General features: G+C 39.6%; 1 protein-coding gene across 1 annotated transcript; it reads right to left on the reverse strand.

The window, feature by feature from the left end:
• Nucleotides 1–11,427: 11,427 nt before the first annotated feature.
• Nucleotides 11,428–12,381, reverse strand: Or52ae8 (olfactory receptor family 52 subfamily AE member 8). The gene is given in 1 exon segment (NM_001000152.1): nt 11,428–12,381. A coding segment is annotated over 1 exon segment (954 nt).
• Nucleotides 12,382–16,598: the final 4,217 nt, after the last annotated feature.

A 16,598-nucleotide genomic window follows, 5' to 3' on the forward strand; every position in this document is an offset into this window, starting at 1 on the left:
GGTTTGGATTCGTAGAAAGGTAGTGTGTAAATTTGGCTTTGTCATGGAATATCTTGGTTTTGCCATCAATGTTAATAGAGTTTTGCTGGATATAGTAGCCTGGGAACATTTGTGTTCTCTTAGGGTCTGTATAACATCTGCCTAGGATCTTCTGGCTTTCATAGTCTCTGATGATAAGTCTGGTCTAATTCTGATAGGTCTGCCTTATATGTTACTTGACATTATTCGTATACTGCTTTTAATATTCTTTCTTTGTTTTGTGCATTTGGTGTTTTGACTATTATGTGATGGAAGGAATTTCTTTTCTGGTCCAATCTATTTGGCATTCTGTAGGCCATATGTTTATGGGCATCTCTTTCTTTAGGTTAGTGAAGTTTTCTTCTATAATTTTGTTGAAGATATTCACTGGCTCTTTAAGTTGGGAATCTTCACTCTATTCTATACCTATTATCCTTAGATTTGATCTTCTCATTGTGTACTGGAGTTCCTGGATGTTTTAGGTTAGGAGCTTTCTTGCATTATAAATCTTCTTTGAGGGCGGATCCCGGACCGCAGCAGCTCTCTGCTCCCAAACCCCGTGGGAGAGAGACCTCACCGCCTGATCAAGTGGGCACTCCTGAGGCTGCAGAGCGGAGGAGACCACCAACACTGCCCACCCCTGCCCACATCCCTGGCCCAAGAGGCAACTGTATAAGGCCTCTGGGTTCCCGTAGGGGAGGGCCCGGGAGCGGCAGGACCCCTGCGCCTGAGACACTGCCGGAACCTGAAGGAAACAGACCGGATAAACAGTTCTCTGCACCCAAATCCCGTGGGAGGGAGAGCTGAACCTTCAGAGAGGCGGACACGCCTGGGAAACCAGAAGAGACTGCACTCTGTGCACATCCAGGCGCCAGAGGAAAACACCAAACGCCATCTGGAACCCTGGTGCACGGAGGCTCCTGGAAAGAGCGGCGCAGATCTTCCCGGTTGCTGCCACAGTGGAGAGGACTTAGGCAGTACCCCACGAGCAAACTTGAGCCTTGGAACTGCAGGTAGGACCAACTTTTCCCCTGCAAGAAACCTGCCTGGTGAACTCAGGACACACAGAGGCAAAATTCCTCTAAGGCCGGGCACTTCCTGTGTTTACCGGAAGTCCTACACCGGCGGATCCCGGACCGCAGCAGCTCTCTGCTCCCAAACCCCGTGGGAGAGAGACCTCACCGCCTGATCAGGTGGGCACTCCTGAGGCTGCAGAGCGGAGGAGACCACCAACACTGCCCATGCCTGCCCACATCCCTGGCCCAAGAGGCAACTGTATAAGGCCTCTGGGTTCCCATAGGGGAGGGCCCGGGAGCGGCAGGACCCCTGTGCCTGAGACACTGCCGGAACCTGAAGGAAACAGACCGGATAAACAGTTCTCTGCAACCAAATCCCGTGGGAGGGAGAGCTGAACCTTCAGACAGGCGGACACGCCTGGGAAACCAGAAGAGACTGCACTCTGTGCACATCCAGGCGCCAGAGGAAAACACCAAACGTCATCTGAAACCCTGGTGCACGGAGGCTCCCGGAAGGAGCAGCACAGATTTTCCCGGTTGCTGCCACAGCGGAGAGGACTTAGGCAGTACCCCACGAGCAAACTTGAGCCTTGGAACCACAGGTAGGACCAACTTTTCCCCTGCAAGAAACCTGCCTGGTGAACTCAAGACACAGGCCCACAGGAACAGCTGAAGACCTGTAGAGAGGAAAAACTACACGCCCGAAAGCAGAACACTCTGTCCCCATAACTGGCTGAAAGAAAACAGGAAAACAGGTCTACAGCACTCCTGACACACAGGTTATAGGACAGTCTAGCCACTGTCAGAAATAGCAGAACAAAGTAACACTAGAGATAATCTGATGGCGAGAGGCAAGCGCAGGAACCCAAGCAACAGAAACCAAGACTACATGGCATCATCGGAGCCCAATTCTCCCACCAAAGCAAACACGGAATATCCAAACACACCAGAAAAGCAAGACCTAGTTTCAAAATCATATTTGATCATGATGCTGGAGGACTTCAAGAAAGACATAAAGAACTCCCTTAGAGAACAAGTAGAAGCCTACAGAGAGGAATCACAAAAATCCCTGAAAGAATTCCAGGAAAACACAATCAAACAGTTGAAGGAATTAAAAATGGAAATAGAAGCAATCAAGAAAGAACACATGGAAACAACCCTGGACATAGAAAATCAAAAGAAAAGACAAGGAGCTGTAGATACAAGCTTCACCAACAGAATTCAAGAGATGGAAGAGAGAATCTCGGGAGCAGAAGATTCCATAGAAATCATTGACTCAACTGTCAAAGATAATGTAAAGCGGAAAAAGCTTCTGGTCCAAAACATACAGGAAATCCAGGACTCAATGAGAAGATCAAACCTAAGGATAATAGGTATAGAAGAGAGTGAAGACTCCCAGCTCAAAGGACCAGTAAATATCTTCAACAAAATCATAGAAGAAAACTTCCCTAACCTAAAAAAAGAGATACCCATAGACATACAAGAAGTCTACAGAACTCCAAATAGATTGGACCAGAAAAGAAACACCTCCCGTCACATAATTGTCAAAACACCAAACGCACAAAATAAAGAAAGAATATTAAAAGCAGTAAGGGAAAAAGGTCAAGTAACATATAAAGGCAGACCTATCAGAATCACACCAGACTTTTCGCCAGAAACTATGAAGGCCAGAAGATCCTGGACAGATGTCATACAGACCCTAAGAGAACACAAATGCCAGCCCAGGTTACTGTATCCTGCAAAACTCTCAATTAACATAGATGGAGAAACCAAGGTATTCCATGACAAAACCAAATTTACACAATATCTTTCTACAAGTCCAGCACTACAAAGGATAATAAAGGGTAAAGCCCAACATAAGGAGGCAAGCTATACCCTAGAAGCAAGAAACTAATCATCTTGGCAATAAAACAAAGAGAATGAAAGCACACAAACATAACCTCACTTCCAAATATGAATATAACGGGAAAAATAATCACTATTCCTTAATATCTCTCAATATCAATGGCCTCAACTCCCCAATAAAAAGACATAGATTAACAAACTGGATACGCAACGAGGACCCTGCATTCTGCTGCCTACAGGAAACACACCTCAGAGACAAAGACAGACATTACCTCAGAGTGAAAGGCTGGAAAACAATTTTCCAAGCAAATGGTCAGAAGAAGCAAGCTGGAGTAGCCATTCTAATATCAAATAAAATCAATTTTCAACTAAAAGTCATCAAAAAAGATAAGGAAGGACACTTCATATTCATCAAAGGAAAAATCCACCAAGATGAACTCTCAATCCTAAATATCTATGCCCCAAATACAAGGGCACCTACATATGTAAAAGAAACCTTACTAAAGCTCAAAACACACATTGCACCTCACACAATAATAGTGGGAGATTTCAACACCCCACTCTCATCAATGGACAGATCATGGAAACAGAAATTAAACAGAGATGTAGACAGACTAAGAGAAGTCATGAGCCAAATGGACTTAACGGATATTTATAGAACATTCTATCCTAAAGCAAAAGGATATACCTTCTTCTCAGCTCCGCATGGTACTTTCTCCAAAATTGACCATATAGTTGGTCAAAAAACGGGCCTCAACAGGAACAGAAAGATAGAAATAATCCCATGCGTGCTATCAGACCACCACGGCCTAAAACTGGTCTTCAATAACAATAAGGGAAGAATGCCCACATATACGTGGAAATTGAACAATGCTCTACTCAATGATAACCTGGTCAAGGAAGAAATAAAGAAAGAAATTAAAAACTTTTTAGAATTTAATGAAAATGAAGGTACAACATACCCAAACTTATGGGACACAATGAAAGCTGTGCTAAGAGGAAAACTCATAGCGCTGAGTGCCTGCAGAAAGAAACAGGAAAGAGCATATGTCAGCAGCTTGACAGCACACCTAAAAGCTCTAGAACAAAAAGAAGCAAATACACCCAGGAGGAGTAGAAGGCAGGAAATAATCAAACTCAGAGCTGAAATCAACCAAGTAGAAACAAAAAGGACCATAGAAAGAATCAACAGAACCAAAAGTTGGTTCTTTGAGAAAATCAACAAGATAGATAAACCCTTAGCCAGACTAACGAGAGGACACAGAGAGTGCGTCCAAATTAACAAAATCAGAAATGAAAAGGGAGACATAACTACAGATTCAGAGGAAATTCAAAAAATCATCAGATCTTACCATAAAAGCCTATATTCAACAAAACTTGAAAATCTGCAGGAAATGGACAATTTTCTAGACAGATACCAGGTACCGAAGTTAAATCAGGAACAGATAAACCAGTTGAACAACCCCAAAACTCCTAAGGAAATAGAAGCAGTCCTTTAAGGTCTCCCAACCAAAAAGAGCCCAGGTCCGGACGGGTTTAGTGCAGAATTCTATCAGACCTTCATAGAAGACCTCATACCAATATTATCCAAACTATTCCACAAAATTGAAACAGATGGAGCACTACCGAATTCCTTCTATGAATCCACAATTACTCTTATACCTAAACCACACAAAGACACAACAAAGAAAGAGAACTTCAGACCAATTTCCCTTATGAATATCGACGCAAAAATACTCAATAAAATTCTGGCAAACCGAATCCAAGAGCACATCAAAACAATCATCCACCATGATCAAGTAGGCTTCATCCCAGGCATGCAGGGATGGTTTAATATACGGAAAACCATCAACGTGATCCATTATATAAACAAACTGAAAGAACAGAACCACATGATCATTTCATTAGATGCTGAGAAAGCATTTGACAAAATTCAACACCCCTTCATGATAAAAGTCCTGGAAAGAATAGGAATTCAAGGCCCATACCTAAACATAGTAAAAGCCATATACAGCAAAGCAGTTGCTAACATTAAACTAAATGGAGAGAAACTTGAAGCAATCCCACTAAAATCAGGGACTAGACAAGGCTGCCCACTCTCTCCCTACTTATTCAATATAGTTCTTGAAGTTCTAGCCAGAGCAATCAGACAACAAAAGGAGATCAAGGGGATACAGATCGGAAAAGAAGAGGTCAAAATATCACTATTTGCAGAAGACATGATAGTATATTTAAGTGATCCCAGAAGTTCCACCAGAGAACTACTAAAGCTGATAAACAACTTCAGCAAAGTGGCTGGGTATAAAATTAACTCAAATAAATCAGTTGCCTTCCTCTATACAAAAGAGAAACAAGCCGAGAAAGAAATTAGGGAAACGACACCCTTCATAATAGACCCAAATAATATAAAGTACCTCGGTGTGACTTTAACCAAGCAAGTAAAAGATCTGTACAATAAGAACTTCAAGACACTGAGGAAAGAAATTGAAGAAGACCTCAGAAGATGGAAAGATCTCCCATGCTCATGGATTGGCAGGATTAATATAGTAAAAATGGCCATTTTACCAAAAGCAATCTACAGATTCAATGCAATCCCCATCAAAATACCAATCCAATTCTTCAAAGAGTTAGACAGAACAATTTGCAAATTCATCTGGAATAACAAAAAACCCAGGATAGCTAAAGCTATCCTCAACAATAAGAGGACTTCAGGGGGAATCACTATCCCTGAACTCAAGCAGTATTACAGAGCAATAGTGATAAAAACTGCATGGTATTGGTACAGAGACAGACAGATAGACCAATGGAATAGAATTGAAGACCCAGAAATGAACCCACACACCTATGGTCACTTGATTTTTGACAAAGGAGCCAAAACCATCCAATGGAAAAAAGATAGCATTTTCAGCAAATGGTGCTGGTTCAACTGGAGGGCAACATGTAGAAGAATGCAGATCGATCCATGCTTATCACCCTGTACAAAGCTTAAGTCCAAGTGGATCAAGGACCTCCACATCAAACCAGACACACTCAAACTAATAGAAGAAAAACTAGGGAGGCATCTGGAACACATGGGCACTGGAAAAAATTTCCTGAACAAAACACCAATGGCTTATGCTCTAAGATCAAGAATCGACAAATGGGATCTCATAAAACTGCAAAGCTTCTGTAAGGCAAAGGACACTGTGGTTAGGACAAAACGACAACCAACAGATTGGGAAAAGATCTTTACCAATCCTATAACAGATAGAGGCCTTATATCCAAAATATACAAAGAACTCAAGAAGTTAGACCGCAGGGAAACAAATAACCCTATTAAAAAATGGGGTTCAGAGCTGAACAAAGAATTCACAGCTGAGGAATGCCGAATGGCTGAGAAACACCTAAAGAAATGTTCAACATCTTTAGTCATAAGGGAAATGCAAATCAAAACAACCCTGAGATTTCACCTCACACCAGTGAGAATGGCTAAGATCAAAAACTCAGGTGACAGCAGATGCTGGCGAGGATGTGGAGAAAGAGGAACACTCCTCCATTGTTGGTGGGATTGCAGACTGGTAAAACCATTCTGGAAATCAGTCTGGAGGTTCCTCAGAAAATTGGACATTGAACTGCCTGAGGATCCAGCCATACCTCTCTTGGGCATATACCCAAAAGATGCCTCAACATATAAAAGAGACACGTGCTCCACTATGTTCATCGCAGCCTTATTTATAATAGCCAGAAACTGGAAAGAACCCAGATGCCCTTCAACAGAGGAATGGATACAGAAAATGTGGTACATCTACACAATGGAATATTACTCAGCTATCAAAAACAACGAGTTTATGAAATTCGTAGGCAAATGGTTGGAACTGGAAAATATCATCCTGAGTGAGCTAACCCACTCACAGAAAGACATACATGGTATGCACTCATTGATAAGTGGCTATTAGCCCAAATGCTTGAATTACCCTAGATCCCTAGAACAAAGGAAACTCAAGACGGATGATCAAAATGTGAATGCTTCACTCCTTCTTTAAATGAGGAAAAAGAATACCCTTGGCAGGGAAGGGAGAGGCAAAGATTAAAACAGAGACTGAAGGAACACCCATTCAGAGCCTGCCCCACAGGTGGCCCATACATATACAGCCACCCAATTAGACAAGATGGATGAAGCAAAGAAGTGCAGACCGACAGGAGCCGGATGTAGATCGCTCCTGAGAGACACAGCCAGAATACAGCAAATACAGAGGCGAATACCAGCAGCAAACCACTGAACTGAGAATAGGTCCCCCGTTGAAGGAATCAGAGAAAGAACTGGAAGAGCTTGAAGGTGCTCGAGACCCCAAAAGTACAACAATGTCAAGCAACCAGAGCTTCCAGGGACTAAGCCACTACCTAAAGACTATACATGGACTGACCCTGGACTCTGTCCCCATAGGTAGCAATGAATATCCTAGTAAGAGCACCAGTGGAAGGGGAAGCCCTGGGTCCTGCTAAGAATGAACCCCCAGTGAACTAGACTATGCGGGGAGGGTGGCAATGGGGGGAGGTTTGGGAGGGGAACACCCACAAGGAAGGGGAGGGGGGAGGGTGATGTCTGTCCGGAAACCGGGAAAGGGAATAACACTTGAAATGTATATAAGAAATACTCAAGATAATAAAAAAAAATAAAATAAAATAAATCTTCTTTGAAGGTTGTGTCAATGTTTTCTATGGTCTTCTGCCCCTGAGATTCTCTCTACTATCTCTTGTAGTCTGTTAGTGATGCTTGTGCCTATGCCTTCTGATCTCTTTCCTAGGTTTTCTATCTCCAGGGTTGTCTCTCTTTGTGATTTCTTTATTGTTTCTATTTCTGTTTTTAAATCCTGGATGGTTTTATTCAATTCCTTCACCAGTTTGCTTGGTTTTCCTGTAATTCTTTAAGGGATTTTTGTGTTTCCTCTTTAAGTACTTCTACTTACTTTACCTGTGTTGTCCTGTATTTCTTTAAGGGAGTTATTTATTTCCTTCTTAAAGTCCTCTATCATCATCATGAGATGGGATTTTAAATTCAAATTTTGCTTTTCTCGTGTGTTGGAATATCCAATATTTGCTTTGGTGGGAGAAGTGGGTTCTGATGATGCCAAGTAGTCTTGTTTTCTGTTGCTTAGGTTCCTGTGCTTGTCTCTTGCCGTCTGGTTATCTCTGGTGTTAGCTGGTCTTGTTGTTTCTGACAGTGGCTTGACCCTCTTATAAGTCTGTGTCTAAGCTCTCCTGGACACTAGCTTTCTCCAAGCAGGATCTGGGTACAAAGAACTGTGTCACTGGGTCTGCTCTGGGTTCAGGTGGAAACCAGAAAGATCCTGTCCTCAGATCCAGTGTCCAGAGGGCTCCAGGTGGGTTCCTCCTGGGCCAGGAATATGAGCAGAAGTGGTGGTCTTCCCTGTGTTCTCAGGATTTTCTGAACTTCTGAGAGTCCAGTTGTCTCCCTCATAGGATTTGGGTATAGAGAGCTATGGGACTGGGTCAACTTCTGGTGCAGTCAAAAACTGGGATGATCCTGTCTCAGACTGCTCCTGTCCCAGACTGCTCCTGGGTTCCTGTGTCCTGAAGGCTCTAGCAGGTCTCTTGGAGCAGAAGTGGAGGTCTTACCTCTGCTCTCAGGTGTGTCAGTGCTCCTGGAGACTGGCTTTCAGCTCTGGGTGTAGGTGGAGACCTGAAGGATCCTGTCCCTGACTGCTCCTAGCTTCTTGTGTCCAGAGGGCTCCAGGTGAGTTCATCTTGGGCCAGGAATGTCAGCAGAAGTGGTGGTTGTCCCTGTGCTCTCAGGATTGTCTATGCTTTTGTGAATCCTGTTCTCTCTCCACAGGATCTGGGTATAGCTAGCTGTGGGACCAGGTCAGCTCCAGGCACTGGTAGACACCAGAAACTCATTTGTCTTTTTGAGACCTCTTTTTGCTCTTTGTAATTGAGTTTGCATTAGAAATTCCAAGATAATTTTATTATTTATAATTAACCATTTAATTGTACACTTAGGTATCATAAAGAAAAATAGAATGATACATAATGCAAATTATTATAATTGACCCTAGAATCTAGAATATTATAGATAAATTTTTTCACCACAGGTATTTCTCCTGCTTTGTTCTTATTGGGGGATTTAAATGTCAGTGTGTATGTATATGCATGTTCATATGTGTAATTATCAGCCCCTGTGTATCACAGAACATCAGAGGATGTTGGGTTTCTGCACTTTCCTACAACTTTGTTTGAAACAGGCTCTCTTGCTGCTTACTAGTGTGTACATCAATCTATCAGGTCTACAAGAATCTAGACATTCTCCTATGACCACCTCTTATTTTTCCATAGAAGTGCTAGAAACAGATATACATAGGACTCACATGCTCTCATTTTAGCAAGAATTTTACCTATGTAACTATATCACCATGACCCCTACGTTTTACTTTTATTTTTAGTTCTTTGAGAACTCATACAATGTGTTTTGATAATATTTAGCCCCTTACCAAAACTCCTTCCAGATCCATACCCATTCAATATTATTCTTTTTTTTAATTTTAAACCCATCAAGTACAGTTTGTGCTGTGCAGATACTCTTAGATATATGGCCTTCCACCAGAGCATGGTTACCCTTCTGAGGACCAAATCATTATGAAGACTGACTCTTTTTTTCTTGAAACTATTAATTCTTGAACACTCCTTACCTATGAATTAATCAACATTTTAAAATATAACTGACCTTTCCCCCTTAAACATTCAGGTTTATTCATCTTACTTTACATATGAGTATTTTGCCTACATGTATGTTTATTCACCACATGTGCATGATGCCCTCCAATAAGAGTATCAGATTCTCTGACATTGAAATTGCCAATGATTGTGTGCCATTATGTATATGTTGGGGATTGAAACTGGTTCTACTGTGAGATCAACAAGTGCTCTTAACTCCCGAGTCCATAATTCAACAAGGTTTTATTCATTTGCCCAGGCTGCCCTTTGAGCACACTGTGTAACCCAAACATACCTTGAACTTGTAAACCTCCTATTACATACTCCCAAATAGCTGTATGATAGGTTCCAATTTCATAAGTTATTTTATGCTACATTTATCATATATTGTTTGTAAATTTCTTATGGGATTTTCAGATTAGCATGTTCAATTGATTGAATTAATTACTACATAATGCAAAATTGTAGAGCATTCATTTATGCCACATCTGTCTCAAACATTATGAAATTATTATTTAGGGAAATCAGAACTTCTTTTCACTACTTTTCTTTTTACCACATTGATTCTCAAAGCTTTGATTAGGGAAAATGGGAATTCTTTAAGGGACAAAGAGTTGAGTCTAATTATAAATGCACAGAATGTGTGTCCTTCCTTAGTAGGACATACATGTTGTTCATTTTATGTTTCAAAATAGTTTCATAAAACATTTAAAAATAAGACTGGAATTTTCAAAGGAGGGGAGTTCTTCCTACAGATTACAGAGTTTGTATTGTATTTTATATGCTCTGAAAATGTGCCTGTCTTTTCAGGTATACTTAGATAATTCTTTTTTACTGTGGCTGTCCTTATAGTTCAATATTTACTACCACATTTAAAACATGTTTTTACATACTAGTTTATTAATTTTTCCATTTCTCCTTTTTGTGTTTTTTAGGACTTTTGCATATTTTTAAAATTTAGCATTTGGATACCATTTATAACCCTTAAAATAGTTAATGATTGCTCTGGTATTATTAACAAACAGATAAAAATCACCAAGTGTACATTCATACAGCACTACAGTGTAACACAGGAGGTTCTGTATGATGGAGGTCCTCTCTCTCTTCTATTACAGCATTGATGATGTTCATCCTCCATTTCCTTATCTTACTGATAGCTTGTGACTAGGACTGCGTTGTATAATGTGTTGCATGCTAAATAAAGTAGTAAAATCAAACCTTTACTCTGGCTTAGTCTATTTTTATTTTATTTCTAACTAAACCTGGATCCATACATTTGAAATATATAGTTTCTTATATCAGAAAGCTGTTTATGTCAATTATGCAGAAAACATTCAGCTTCAGGTCTGCTTGTCTCCTGTCATTTCAACTTGACTATGATTATTTGTATTACCTATCTTTATGCTTTGTAGTAAATATTTAAAACATTTCTTTTCTGGTAAAGTAAAGAACATCATTAGATTTGGAAATTTTTCAATTTTAATTTTTGGTGTTAAGGATGGAAGTAATGATTTCAGTGCTGTGTATATATTGGCAGGAAAGTTCTCATAGAGAAGTTAATATTACTAAAGAGTAGTTCAGATATAGTAATAGTATGCAAAGCAGAGGGTTCTAAATCAATTTAAGCTAAAGTTGTGAAATTTGTGAAATAAATTATACAATTCTATAAATATTTTATGTAAAATATAGTTGAGAATTAGTGGCATATAAATTGTAAAATAAGTCCTTTAGCAATATTAGTTAAATAAAATTAAAATTTGAAAACAGAAGTTAAGTATTGTTGATGTACCCTGGCTGCATAAAACATAATCTGCTAAAATGAGGCTTTTGGTAATGTTTACTTTTCAGGAAATTTCTTGTGTGTAAAGAAAAGATCTATCACTCGATCACGAATCTGTTTGGTCTTGACACCATACACCACTGGATTAACGGCAGAAGGTACTAAAAGGTACATGCTTGCAAAAATGATGTGAACACTTGGAGGGACCTTCTTTCCAATTCGGTGAGATAGGAAGCTAAACAGTGCAGGCGTATAGGAGACAAGGATAGTGCAGACATGCGCAGCACATGTACCCAGGGCTTTAGAGCGGGCATTCTGGGACGACAGACGGAACACTGACTGGAGGATTTTTACGTAAGATGTTGCTATGAGTCCTAGGTCCACTGTTATCACAGAGAGGGCCACAGAGATTCCATATGCTCTGTTAATGAGAGTGTTGCCACTTGCCAATTTCACCACAGCCATGTGCTCACAGTAGGCATGAGGGATGACATATTTAGTATAGTAAGGCAGCCTCTTAATGAGAAGAGGACATGGCAAAACCATGAGCATACCTCTTATCAGGCCAACTAGACCTAGTTTAGTCACCATAGACGTTGTCAGGATTGATGCATAATGAAGAGGGACACAAATGGCCACAAAGCGATCAAATGCCATGGCTACTAGGATGGCTGATTCCATGATGCACAGAGTGTGGATAAAATACATTTGAGTTAGACAGGCATCAAAGTTGATCCAATGTGCGTCAAACCAGAAGATGGCAAGCATCTTCAGAGCTGCAGAAAAGGCAAGACACATGTCATTCATTGCCAGCATGCAAAGGAAGAAATACATAGGCTGGTGGAGACTTGGCTCTAACTTGATAGTAGCAATGATTATGCTGTTCCCCAGCAGGGTCAGGACAAACAGGAGACAGACAGGGATGCCAATCCAGCAGTGAACATTTTCCAATCCAGGTATACCAACCAAGAAAAAAGATGCAATGTGTTCATGAGTAACATTTTCTACCATGTTAAAATCCAACTCGCTGTATATTTGGCAGAAAATACAGAGGGTAATATTCTATAAACAGAAAATAGTATTGTAAATTCTCCCATGGTCCAGGTTCACTTGAAAATACTTTACAAGACTTAACCAGACGTCTGAAAATACTAAAATAAATAGCTTTATGCTTTAAGGTTTAGCATTTCAAACTGAAAAGGCAGAATGTTTCTTCATTACTTTTTCTGAGCTTCAAAGGTGGCTTCCATTCCAGTCATTTTCCTCATGTAGTTCTAGATCTGTAATAAGATAGTGTATGTTATTGTCAATACTTGTTCTTTTCTTCTCAAGAAACAAAATCAAGTATGGGAATGATATGAAAACACTCACAAATAACCATTATTTAACAGATATAAGAATATTCTGTCATTTTAAAATCATCATTTTTTCCTGAGTACAACCAAACACTTAGTCATTCTAATAGGATCTGATAAAAATAAAGAACATAAATTGTAGAGATAAATCCTTCACCATTCTTAATAATAAACTAGAGCACATTGCATACTGCCAAGGAAAAATCATAGATATTTCCATTTGTATGACTCTTCAAGTGTATAAATAGAAAAAAAAAACCCTTGAGCAGAAGAGGTTGCTGGACAGGGGCTTCACACACAAATGTGGGAGGCAAAGTGAAGTTGGTTGTTTCAGAGTTGCTTTTCCTGAGTGTGGCAGTAGAGACCCGGCTCAATGGAATAATTACTGTGGATCTGCAGTTTAGAGACTACCTTACTTATATAAGGATCCACTCACTCGAAACTGTCCTATTTGAACATTTTCATAGATCTTTTTTCAAAAAATACCAATGTTCTCTTACAAGTTCTATTTGTCAAGATTAAGTCTTTAAAGCGAAGGGTTTGTGGGCAGGTGAATGCAAGCACACAAAATGAAGAAATAGACTACAAGCAAAACATTTAAAATTGTTGCATGTGGCCTCATGATTTGGAAATACACTCTTGGAGAGGCACAGGTCTGTGGGCTGAACCCTTCCTCGATTGCAGCTGCCCTCCCTGCCTAGTGATAGGAAGGCTCAATTGCTCACCAATTCAGGGTTTTCATATCAGCACCAAACCTAGAATCTTAGGATTTCTCCTCTCACTTTTCTTTAGTGTTTACAATTATCCTGAATCATTCGCTTGGAATCCAGCTTCAATCTTGTGCCCAAATTTTGGACCATTATCTGAACCCTTCATGACACAGTCTTATAGAGATATTCTTCAGCAAAGGTTTTCTTTCCCTAAAGTCTAAATACGACTTTGGAAGAGACAATATTTTTTCTTCTCATCACAAATTGCTATTCTATGGTGATGCAAATATATTTCTAAAGTATTCTTAACAAAAAACAAAATTGTTTCTGTTATTGAGGGAAATTTATAGATTAAATTTTTACCAGTAAGCTATAATTTAGGGTTGGACTTCCTTTGCACCACTGAAGATTGTAGCCTTAGGGATAATATATTAAGGCAAAATATGAACATTAAACTTTCAATTACAGAAGGGTTTAATATGTTTACCAAACATCTGCTATTTGTAAGACTTCTCTCGGGAGAGGCACTAAGCAAAGTTTTATTCTTGATCTGATTCAGAAAGAATTATCCTTTTAAAAGGCCAGTTGGAGCTTGCAAGACAGGATGTAAGCTAAAAGTTGTAACTGTAAGATCACCTAGAATTTAGCAAAGGAACTTTCTAAAAGTATATAAATTCTTCCTGTTTGTTAAAATCTTAACGTTTCCTTTTCAGTAAATTTACTTTCATGAAGTTTGCCTTGAAAAAAGAGGGAAATTTACTGTACCAGAATGTTCTCGGCTGAGTCTAGGAGGCAGAGACTTGCACACAACACTAGAAGTGAGATCTGCTTATCCCTTTGGCCCATAGATAACCTCTCTGTCCCAGGTCACTTTGAATGGCACACCTTGCAGTATAGGCTTCAGCATGCAGGAAGTTGTCAGGAAATTCTGACCTCTAATATCTGGTGACAGAATTTTCATCTTTCTAGACTCAGAAAATACTGGGTTGTTTCACAGAGCCTGAGCTGTAGCATGACTTGGTTCTGAAGCTCTGGGCACAGTCTATTGCCTAAAACTCATACCCGGAAAACAGATGACTCACATGAAAGACTGTGGAATTTGATGTAGCTTTCTTTTAAATACTGCTTATTTTATCTTATTTGTTATGAAAACACACATTCAGATACTATAAAATCAACTCATTTTAATGCCACCATTTGTGCCTGGTATCATTCTCTTTCATCAATAATTAAGTACAAAAGGAATTTTTAAAATTCTCATAAAGGCACAATAAATTCTTACAGAACAGAATTTCTACCATCTTCCTCAGCCTCAGAAGCATTTAAAAATTGTGTTCGACCTCATGTCTGAACCACCTGTCTTTCCACAGATACAATTTACTCAAAGATATTTCAATCTCTGTTCACTACACTTTCCTCCCTAAACTGAGTTTTGTCCACATTATTTTAACAATGATTTAAACAACTAAATATACTCCTGCAACAAAATTGTCTAAATTCTTCCTCAAGCAGTAAAACATCCCATAATATTTCCAAAATATTTCAATACCAAATTGAATTAATAAAATTCCCAGTTCTTAAATCTAGAAAAGGAATACCAATGGAATCTGTATGGATCTTCCTTCCCCATTTGCATTTTATCTCCTTATCTCTAACATTGTCTTATATTCTATGAGGCCAGGTTGCTTCATGCAGGGGAGAGCATGAGATCATGTTGCTGGTCATGGCTGCTAATGTGTTAGTCCAATGCTCAGGAGGCCCATCATATTCAGAGGTAGAGGAGACCTTTGGGAGATGAAATATTAAGGTGGAAAGAGGTTTGGGACAGCCTGAAACACACAGCAATGCAAGGTCCCTGAGCACTGCCATGTCAATCCTGCACACTTCACAGATATGGTCTAGTTTGAGAGTTTGTCCTCTCCTGAGCACAAACTTTAGTGTCTACTGAGACAACTCACATAACTGAATGGAAACAAATGTGGTCTCTGGAGAAGTCTGTGGAAAGATTAAGAATAAGTCAAGTTAGCTCTGGAATTCTTTTTACTATATATTTTATGCTGTTTGAGAATTTCATAAATAAGGTGTTCTTATCAAATCCAAGCCCCTAGGGCTTCTCAATCGGTTCTTCCCTAATTTGACCTTTTTACCCTACCAACACCATGTACTTTATTTATAAATCCACAGAATCCATTTAGTATTGTCTGTCTGTGCATTGATGTAAGACAATCTTCTAGAACATTGCCTCTCTTAGATCACATCTCTGAAGGAAACTGATCCCACTTAGACAGGAGTGATATTGCTTGGGCCTCTACCTCATCCATGCTGAAACACTCAATGATTTGATTTTCTGCAGGTTTTACAAGGTTTCTCAACCACTGTGAGTTCACCTAGGCTGTAGCCATAGTGTTGCCAAAATACAGTTTTACTACTCATGTCCACTGTCTATTTTTCTTTTTAGTGTGATGGTATTCTTTGGTATTTATTCATGAATTAAAATTTTCAGAGTCACACAGTAATCACTATCACAATGAGATGATCTTCCAACAGAGGACAGAAATATCTTCTAACATATTTACCTTTCCCCTCAGTGAACACTAAGTTGTTCGTCTGTCTATGCTCTCAGCGATGAGAACAGATGGCTTTGTCACACAGCTCCAGTACTGTGTCCTCGAATCTGGAAGAATGTGTTCTAGTTCAGCAATTCAAGTGTCCGGGTTGGGTCTGTTCTTTACCTCCCAGCATCTTTTTATGCCTCTCCCCATCTGTCTACCAAGGAACTGTGCTCAACCATGCTTCTCAGCTCTACAACTCTTTATGCTATCCATGTGCCCTGCTTCCCAGTAAAGTGACTAATCATGAGACATGAATCACACTGAACTACAACATTACTGAAAACAAACGTGGAACCAAATTATTCTATTTCATGGCATCAAACTAGGCAATAATTGCAAAGGAATTTAACATTTACAGTGGGACCTTAACTTGGTTTTTAGTCAAGAAAATGTTTTATTTATTTATTCTAGGCAAGAAGTTGGAAGAAATGACTAACAATAGTTTCTATGTGAATTATTCTTTCCTTTTAGCTGTATAATCCATCAGAGTATTTTCAAGTGTAGTTGATCTAGGTAACCATAAGCATGCAGAAGAAATGGTGGCGGGTGAT

This window comes from Rattus norvegicus, chromosome 1 (assembly GCF_021556685.1).
Source record: "Rattus norvegicus strain SHRSP/BbbUtx chromosome 1, alternate assembly SHRSP_T2T, whole genome shotgun sequence".
In the NCBI taxonomy this organism is placed as follows: Eukaryota; Metazoa; Chordata; class Mammalia; order Rodentia; family Muridae; genus Rattus; species Rattus norvegicus.